Below are 9659 nucleotides of genomic sequence, written 5' to 3'. Positions count from 1 at the left end.
AAGTCAGCAGCATCATTGCCACTCCTCCCAATAGGAAGGGCGCATCCCGGTAGCTAGCTGGCTAGCTGTACTCAGAATAACGATGGCAGTTAACCTCAGCAAAAATGGCCCTGCATTAACAGCTGCATATAAAGAAGTGGTAGATGAAAAATCCAATACCAACTGGTAAGGAGAAACATTTTCATAGCAGTATTAGCTGTTTGTACGAGGGAGGTTGTTAGCTACATTGTTGGCTAGCTTTGAGCGAGTCGACAAGTAACTTAACCTATCGTAAAATAAACTTAGCCAGTTACCTGGAAATAATGGTAATTTGGGAACCACATTAGAGTTTGTAGTTTTTATATAACCGATAACGTTTATTAAGAGTCATCTTTGTATAATGTGGGAGTTTAGTTTCTGACATTTATTGGCGATCTGTTGATTAATAACCTTAAAGATGTGCTAACGAGATAGCTAGTTACAGTGTTGTCAGTCTGACGGCTATACTGAGCCAACTACCATGCTTTGACTGTATTTTTAGCTCAAATTAAATGAAATCATGAAAGGGCGTGAGGTAAGTCGCTAGCGTCCTTGCCCACTTCCTGGTAACATATCAGAAGTAATTTATAACCAGTAAGTGATACTAGAACTTCCTCTTTGTTTTACCTAACGTTGCAGAAAGTGTTTGTGGTTTGAAATTTAAACCTGTTGAAGTTCAGCCGCCGTGTTTAATGATGACCCGAATTAGATAATCCCCAGGAGGACGTGTTCAGAGAGAGGACTGCTGGCTCTGTGTGGACTCTGAAAATGTCTCTCATCAAATCAATGTTTGCCTTTCTTCCCTCATTTTAAGCAGTCGACAGCCACCGCCTACCAGCTCAGCAATTTGCTTTTTTAAAATGGTGCTGCTAACAGGATTAAGTAAATGTAGAATAAAGAAGTGATCTTTCAGAGTGAGCAAGTTCCTCTGATATGAACTGCTACGTGCTGTGTCCTGATAACAAGCAAATGCCCTTTAAAATCCACAGCACACTGGATTTTCACTTTGTAAGCCTTATTGTTGGGCTTAAATTAGCAGCCTGTGTTGAGCTATAATTAGCATTATAACATGTGGCTGCTTCTTATGAATTCTGTGGAGGAGCAGATCAGTTCATCTGTTTAGTAAATCATAAATACATCCTGGGTTGTCTCTGGAAGGAGATCTCCAAGCCAAGTGAAATAAGAATGTCACAACACGTCCCTGAATTACACCATACACCTACCTACACCTACCTAAAACTGACACAGTTATGAGTTCATATCAGCCAAATCTTTACATTATTAACTTAATGTGGAACTCCCCTGCTATTAATCGCCTAAATAAATATTTTGTTGCATACAAATAACCCACAAAAACTCATTTAGACGAAAAACCCGACTCTATGAAAGGCTTCTTCAAATGCCTCCATTATTAATGTGTTTACACACAGAAAATGGAGCTATGTATTAACTAAAGCTTGTTTGTTTAGGTCTGCTAGTCTTTATTTTTACTAGGATTTTCACAGCAAAGAAATTTCAGTGGAAATTTTCTTCTTGGGCCTGCGGCCTGTAAAGATTACTCAAAAGGCTGCTAGAAATGAGGATTAGAAACTGCAGCAATGTTTACACTACACCTGTTTCCCCTGTATCGTGTGTAAATGGGGCTTAAGTGTTACTTTGAATAGGTTTGCAAAACAACTCTTGTTTACTATGAAATGATGCGTATCCACTTTTCTGTCTGTGGGATCTGTTTTCAGCCAGTGGTGTAATTAAGTGTAATCTGGTGCTTTATACAGGGCCTTGTTCACCTATGAGGGAAACAGCGATGACATCCGACTGGCAGAAAAAGGGGGTGAGTAACCATGTGGATATTTTAATCAAGTTTTTATGATCTCGACACAATATTAGCAAATGTGTGCAGGAATGCCACCGTCAGCATAGCGGTACTGGAATATCAGCACAAAAGGACTGCTTGCCTCTGCTTTCTCACCACATGATTTGCAATGGGGAAAAAATGCCAACAGTTACACAATGAACCACAATAACCATTTGACTTTTCCACGATGTTTATGCGTCAGATGGAGGACTGGAAGAGCTGGTTGAAGAACTCAACAGTGGAAAAGTGATGTATGCTTTCTGCCGGGTCCAGGATCCAAATTCCGGCCTGCCCAAATATGTCCTCATCAACTGGGTCAGAGCGACACTCAGCTATTAAACATGTGTTTGCCGTCTCTGTTGTCGTCACTAACCCTCTAAATGTTGTTGTGTTTCAGACTGGAGAGGGAGTAAAGGATGCCAGGAAGGGAATATGTGCAAATCATGTCAGTGCCATGTCCAATTTTCTGAAGGTAGTGTGAAAGCTTTGAGTCTAGTTCAAATACACATTGGAATTTGTACTGCTGTCTGCTTGTGTTTGCAGAGGAGGCCTAACTGCATGCACCTTAACCCTGACTTTACCGCATGACATTCAGTAAATGGATACACATTCCTGCTCCTAGAATTGTCATTAATGTAATAATGCCATACTTGCAAGGAGTTCATTGCTGTGGCTGGTTTGTGTGTCGGAACCAAGATGAAACTAGAAGGGTTTCCTCCTTTGTGTTTTAAAAGGAACTGTTCTTCTTTGCTGTTTCAGGGGGCCCATGTCACAATAAACGCTAGAGCAGAGGAGGATGTGGAGCCCGAGTCGATTATGCAAAAGGTGGCTAAAGCCTCAGGAGCCAACTACAGCTTCCACAAAGAAGCTTCCAGCCGCTTCCAGGACAGCGGTCCTCAGGGTCCCGTGGTATGCACTTCCACTTGCCTGTCAACAATAGAACAAGATAAGCAGTGAACTAGATCTTAACTAGACTCCTTTATCTCAGATCATGCACACGTCTTAAATGTTTTTGTTTTTTTTTGTTGTTGTTGTTTAATGGTCATCTGCAATCTAATTTATAAGAGCTAATTGGATCCATATTAAAAATAGTGATTATTCCTTTTACAAATCACAGTCTACCTCTGCACACGTGTTTCAGCATCATTTCCCTGCCCAAACATCTGCATTCAGTCATAAACAGTCACAGAAATGAAGCTGCCGATCCAGACATCCAAATATTGGCACTCGTACTGCTGCATGAGCGTTTTCACGGTGAACTCAATCTGCATTATATTGAAAATGTGCCATGCAGTGATTGTGTGAGATCTCTCACTGTTTTTGCACAGTGGGTGTGCCAGGTGAGAATGCAGAAGTAAGAGTGTATTCAAGCCACCCTGGTGTGGAAATGCAGTCACGTTCACACAGAAAATAAACAAAGGCAACATTGTTCTTGGTCACTTGTGCACATATTGAAAAATGAGTCATCCTCTGTTCTGATTTTCTTCAGCGCTCTTTGATGTATCAGATTTTTTTTTTTTTGTTTATCAGTTAGCCTTGTTAATGTGATGTGAAAGCTGCTTCATATTGAGGAAAGGCAAGTCAGGCCTTCATGCATCCTGTCACATCCTGGCCTCATTCTGCATTTCAGCTGCTGTACGCTGCTGACCGCCGGTGTCAGCAGCGTACAGTCTCGCCCTTTCCACTGCGCTCTGTGTTGGGAATGATGACAAAGTGATGACACAGCACTGATTAAAAGTTTTTAGATTTTGTGTCATATCACTGACACAAAAAAGTGATCTGATATGGATGTGTTTATGAAGTTTATCCACAAGTAACCTGTGAAATAAAATACATTTTTTGTATTTTAATTTATTCTGGCAATTCTGCCAACACTGGACAGCATATCGATGTTTGTTTTCTTGTCATGCAGGGCTCAGTCTACCAGAAAACCAACGCCATGTCAGAAATCCGAAAGACCAACAAAGACAACTTCTGGGCCCAGGCAGAGGTACACTCATTAAACAATATGTACTTGTCTCTTATCTCTGTGAAAATGCAAGAAATGCCTCAAATATTTTAACATATTACACATCCTGCCTTTTCTGTTAAGCTCCTTTTTGCCATGTATTTTTCACTCTATAAAAAATACATGGCACATAGCCTTTTCCATCCCAGGTGTAACTGTGATGAGTAACTGCTTAGTTGCAACTTTTTGGTGGCGCTAATTTCCCTGCAGTTTTCTTTTATTAATCATTGTAAAATCAAGCTTTTCAATGACTGTGACGTTTGACCTTGTTGCTGTGATTGTCTTTTAGAAAGAAGAGGAGAAGCGTCGACTGGAGGAGCGGCGCAAGGCAGAGGAGGAGCGCAAGCACCTGGAAAGGGAGAGGAAAGACAGAGAGGCCAAGGAGGCAGCGATGAGGGAAAAAAGGGACAAGGAGAGGTCCTCTCAAATTGACCAGCAAAAGTAGGCTTACCTAATAATGAGACCAGTTTGCAATTGTTTCTTTTTATCTTTTCTTTTTTAAACAAAGGTTCAAATGACATTTTCTCTGTTTTCTCATTATTAATTAGGAAGTACCAGCAGCAGCAGGAAGCTGAGAGTAGAGAGCAGGAAAAACCCCGTTGGGTGAGTGCCTCACTGGGCCACTGACACGACTACATTTAATTAACCGTGTTCATTTTTGAGTACTTTTTGGTGGTGCATACATCTTCTAAACGCAAGTCAGGAAGGTAGCAAAGACAGCAGTGCCAATATTGATATCAACATTATCAGGAGGAGCAGGAGGAGAACCAGGCAGCCCAGACGAGAGCAGTCAAGAGAGGTGAATCTGTGGAGAAGGCCAATGTGAGTTCCCCTTCACCCAAGTGCTCTTCTTCTGGCTAATTTACTCTCTTTTCTTTTGCCTAAATCAAAATCTCTAATCCAGTGTAAGCCCTTTGATGCTCAGGGGAACGCACCTCTCTTCCAGCTTCTGTCTCACATGACATCTTCCTTCACTGCATATGTTGTTAGATTGATTTGTTATTTTTGTGTCGTTTGACAAACGCTTTCCACCACATTACCAATGACCTCGGTCTAATGCTTTTTGTACATATTATTGGTTTTCTTCCTCTCAGGAGGCTGCTTCTCTCATCTCTCAGCGTGCTGTGAACCCCAGAGAAATGTTCAAGCAGAGAGAGAGAGGAATAACTCCCAGTGACTCAGATGTGCCTCCTGCTGCTCCTGCAAGCCCTCAGCCAGGTATTTTCGCACTGTAAACAACGACTTGGTCATGTAAATCATTGAATGTCAGCATCTTTTTCAGGTAGTGGTAGGTATAAATTCTGTAAGTGATTATTTCCCCATCACTGTCCTTTTCCATAGTTGAAATGTTCCATCAGACTGTCTAGTTGTCTCGTAGTTCATACTTAACTCTGTCGCCATAACGCTGTCTCTTCCTCTGCTCAACCTGTCTGGTCTTTGTTTTCTGTCTCTTCAACTTTTGTTTTGTTTTTTGGGGGGTTCTGGGGGCTCAATGTGCATCTCTGCTCAGGGCGTCTTCAAAGCCCCTTTCTGTCTAAGCAAGTGTATGAATCTGAGCGAGCCAGCTCACCTCAGCGCCAAGCTTCTCCTGTACCTGCAGGCTCCGCCTCTCCTGTCCATGCCACAGGTGTGAGCTTTAAACACACACGTGTGCACACGCACACACACACACACACACACACACACACACACACACAAACAACAAGTTGGGTGTCAGACTGACACTTAACAACAGCGAATCGCTTCATGTCTTGTTGTTCTGGTGTCTCATCTTTCACATTTCTTGTAATCTGCCATTTCATCATGAGTCATGCTTCCATTCTGTTTTCTTAAGACTTGTTTTGATGCTCCTTAAGTTAAGTAGACCAAGAACGCCCTTATGTCTGAGCCTGGTGGTGGAATTTAAGCTTGTGTGCTCTTGTGAATGTCTTCCACATGCATGTCTGTGCTGGTGTTTTGGGTGATAAGAGCCTGATGGTGGTGGTGATGATGATGATGATGGGCCGTCCGGGTGTGAGTATGATGAGCAGGACGCAGCCCCTCAGGAGCAGCAAGGTGGGGTTCATTTCACGGGCAGTGTTAATCCTTTATATCATTTTCCCAACCCTTCCATCTGCTTCAGTATAAACACGTTGTTGTGATTTGCTGTTTGCTGTGATAAAATAACTAAACTTGCATCTTGATAAAAGGCTGTTCCTGAAACCTGCTGGTAAGGCTGACAGCCCAGGCCCCCCACACACTCATTCTTACAGTTCTCTCTCTATTCCAGAAGAAGCACCGACTGCTAACTCGTGCGTTACAGAGCCAGTTTATGAAGACCCTCCTCAAGTGAGTGTTTACTTACCTTTGGCTGGACAGTGATAGACATAAGCAGCCTCTATTAAAACCAATTTCTCTGTTCTCTCCTAGGCAGAGGAGACTAACACCTATGAAGTGACTGCCGAGGAGACATCAGACAGAGGCATCTGTGCGAGAGCTTTATATGACTACCAAGCTGGTCAGTCTCGGGTTAAAGTTCTTAAATATTTGACCAAATTCCAACACATGGCCATTTATCTATGGGACACATTCTTGATAGAAGGAATATGGGTGTATATTAATTTTTTTTTGTGGAAAACCTAATTATCCCTGCTACACATGACAGTTATCAGCAGCTCTGACACAGTAGCTACTAAGTAATGCAGAGTTCAGAATTGCTTTATCTCGCTGTGCTTGTTGTTTCCAGTTAGCTTCAGTATCTCAGTGAAGTTGAAAATGACGCTGAAAAGTCACCCTAAAAATAGCAGTATGTTTTGTAAAAAAATAAACGGGTAAAAGACAGTAAAGAGTGACAGAAAAGGGGGACGTGAACAAAGATTAGGGAGAATGAAAATAGAAGTTGCAGCATCCACGCTGCCCTGGCTCAACATCCCAAATATCCAACCTATTCAGCCCTTCAGCTATTCATCTTTTATCTAAGTCAAGCGCACCTCACTGGCTCTGACTCATTTTAATTCAGCCTTTATGTTAAAATGTGTGTATTTCATAGTGATGCCTATCAGGGTCACAATGACTCTTTTGGTGCTTCTAGGTAGAGGTGTGTTTTTTCTTTTTACCCACATACCCTAGAATTCACTGTATGATTAATAAACCAATTTTAGGAAAAGTCATGAAATCTGAGATCATGGGGTTTTATTTTAGTGCCAGAGCACTTTCAGTGACACGTTTGGTGGTTTTAGTGTTTAGGAAGTTTGACTGTGTTGAGAAATTTCTTAAAATAAACCCAAACTTCTTTTCTTTTAGCTGATGACACAGAGATCTCTTTCGACCCCGACGACATCATTACCGGGATTGAGATGATAGATGAAGGCTGGTGGCGAGGCTACGGCCCAGATGGCCATTTTGGAATGTTCCCGGCCAATTACGTGGAGGTCATGTAAGCCCGGCGCGCCGCTTTCACCGCCGATCATCGATCGGAGCGGCAGGCCCATAGGACCTCTGCAGTAAACACGACACACAGCAACGTCAGTCCTCACACACTAGATATCAGGCCGAAGTGAAGCAAATGAGCCTCCACTTCCTGGATAAAAATATCATGAATGGTCATCGCGGGCCTGAAGCTTTTGATTTCAAGAAAGTATTTCCATTAAATCGTTGATGTTATAAGCAAGTGATGGCATAGCGTAGGGATTTGTGAAGACCTACAGGCCAACCAAAAACCTCCCTTTGTCATTCCAAAATTAAGTCCTGTAAATGTGATGCAGTGTCAGCCTCTTTAATTCTGTTGTGAGCATTTCTATTTCACGTTTCTTCCAAAGTGGCTTCAGTTTGATTTCAGGTATAATTTTGTCGTTACTTTGTAGCAATTGCTCCTCTCCATTTCAGGAAAGAAGAAAAAATCAAAGGTGGTGGTACCAGCTACAGATTAAACTTTTGCCTTGATTTTTGCCTTTCTGTACCGGCAGACTGAATAATTTTTTATTATTATTATTGTTATGTGACTGAATTTACATCCTGTGTGAATTTGAAACCTTTACTGATACGACTGTGGTTAATTACATATTTAAAAAAAACAAAACTTGTTTGCTGTGCTCTGAGTGGTAGGCTCTGTAGTAGGAAATGCATAAAGTGGTTCCTTTTTAACTGTGAGCAAACGTTTTTGCTTTCATTTCATTTCAATTCCTTCCTCATATGGGCCGCATCATTTCACCATTTGAACATATTGAACTTTTCAGGGAGAAGTTAAAAAAAAGAAGAAGGCGTAATCAGCATTATTTCTGTTCTGTAATATTTGGATCTCGCTGGACTGAGGTTGACTGAGTGTATAATAGATGTCTGACGATAAGTGACGATATTATGGTGCCATTATGACGGGGCGTTAATGCAGTGATAACATTTTATTGACACGTTTAAGCAGCTTGTCGGCACATTTTATGCAAGACCACTATTTTTTATCATGGAACAAAATGTTTTGCTCTTTAGAACTTTGAGGTCAGTTAACAAAAGGAAAGAAATGAGTTGATCGCAAATCGCAAAGGGCATTGTTTATCCATTCCAATGTTTCATGTTTGAGGTTTTTTTTCCAGAGTCTATTGTAATGCACAAACGTCCTTCATAATAAAAAAATAAATAGGTAATCTGTGTTGTCATGTTTTCTTTTTCTTTTTTAAAAACAGGCGTAGATGTACATTAGAAACACATTGAAATAACATAGAAAACCTTCAGGGATTTTCAGAGGTGTAACAGGAACTCAGATGTATACACAAGCTTTAACGTCAGTTTCCTGGAATGAGACAACAGCTGGGGAATTCACCTCTAATGCATAGGTTTCATTTTCACACGAAAATCAGATTTTGCTTCTCCCACATCCTTCAGTTAAATCTTGTGTTCAAGTGAAGAAATTACCTGCTTTATAATATTGCAAACTTGATTTCCAGAGAAGTTAAGAGCAGTTCTGTTGTTGTTTTAGCAGCGTCACATTGTCACAAGGCCTCGTCGTTGCATGTGTCACATAAGTGCCTTATGTCTTCTCGCCTTTGATGAGCCTTTATCATTCATATCTTGAGTTTAAATGCAGTTAAAGAACTTCCCACAATGAGATGGCACTTTAATAACGGTCTGAAGAGCGCGCTTCTTCCTCCTGCTTCGCTTTAAATACATGAATATTTTGTCTGTGCTTGTTTAAATTCAAAATTTGAACTGAAACTCTTTTTCTAATGTAAATTAATATTGGCTTGTCAAGAAATTAATCAGCCAGTTTAGTTTCAGGACAAGTTCCACATACGCCTACACAATCTAGAAACTAAATTTTAAACCTCTGCTTTAAATTATTGCGAGTTCACTTCTGAAGATCGGTGCCGATCCCTAAAACAACCGGGGAGAGGTGCAGATCTTTTTGAAATCCCTAATCTACAAAAACAAAAAAGCAAACGCAGAATTTTTTTGCAGCCTGCTTTAATAACCATTTGTCACCGTGACTGGAATCGTTATGTGCCAGTTACACACTCTGCAGATTGTTCCCAGGATAGTGAGTCACTTCAGACAGGAAATCAGTGTTTTGAAATCACAATATTCTCTCCATCTCATTTACATTGAGCTGCCCTCCTCTCAACCTCAGTGTTTATGTCAGTGAAAGTCACAAATGAAAAGCTGGGGATTTTCTCATTCTTACGAATGATGTTTTTGCTCATCTGCACATCAGGTCTGTGCGTTTGTTTTCAGCGGCAGGAGATACAAAAGCTCACAAGATTTCTGCAAAATTTATTGTCACAGTTACTTGGAATTAAGATACATTTCCTA

At 41.0% G+C, this 9659-nt stretch overlaps 1 protein-coding gene across 5 annotated transcripts; it reads left to right on the top strand.

The window, feature by feature from the left end:
* On the top strand, positions 1-8497 carry dbnlb (drebrin-like b). 5 transcript variants are annotated; one of them, XM_085180552.1, is made up of 15 exons: positions 1-165; positions 1794-1849; positions 2076-2188; positions 2271-2345; positions 2633-2782; positions 3786-3863; positions 4171-4322; positions 4430-4484; positions 4632-4703; positions 4976-5099; positions 5392-5508; positions 5850-5936; positions 6151-6209; positions 6291-6378; positions 7164-8497. In XM_085180552.1, exons 1-15 carry the CDS (start codon positions 83-85, stop codon positions 7298-7300), a joined length of 1446 nt encoding a protein of 481 aa, XP_085036678.1. In that variant the 5' UTR covers positions 1-82; the 3' UTR covers positions 7301-8497. The 5 variants fall into 5 exon arrangements, with proteins under 5 accessions (XP_085036678.1, XP_085036679.1, XP_085036681.1 ...); XM_085180553.1 differs by lacking the exon at positions 4632-4703; XM_085180555.1 differs by lacking the exon at positions 5392-5508.
* Positions 8498-9659: the final 1162 nt, after the last annotated feature.

This window comes from Neolamprologus multifasciatus, chromosome 12, assembly GCF_963576455.1.
Source record: "Neolamprologus multifasciatus chromosome 12, fNeoMul1.2, whole genome shotgun sequence".
Taxonomy (NCBI): domain Eukaryota; kingdom Metazoa; phylum Chordata; class Actinopteri; order Cichliformes; family Cichlidae; genus Neolamprologus; species Neolamprologus multifasciatus.
This window is presented reverse-complemented; position numbering and strand designations above follow the sequence as displayed.

Bases quoted from the DNA above. Each gene is read 5' to 3' on its own strand.
- dbnlb (XM_085180552.1), top strand. From the start codon at position 83: ATGGCAGTTAACCTCAGCAAAAATGGCCCTGCATTAACAGCTGCATAT. The intron at 3,864-4,170 runs GTACACTCATTA...ATTGTCTTTTAG, and splicing joins ACTTCTGGGCCCAGGCAGAG to AAAGAAGAGGAGAAGCGTCG. The intron at 6,210-6,290 runs GTGAGTGTTTAC...GTTCTCTCCTAG, and splicing joins TTTATGAAGACCCTCCTCAA to GCAGAGGAGACTAACACCTA.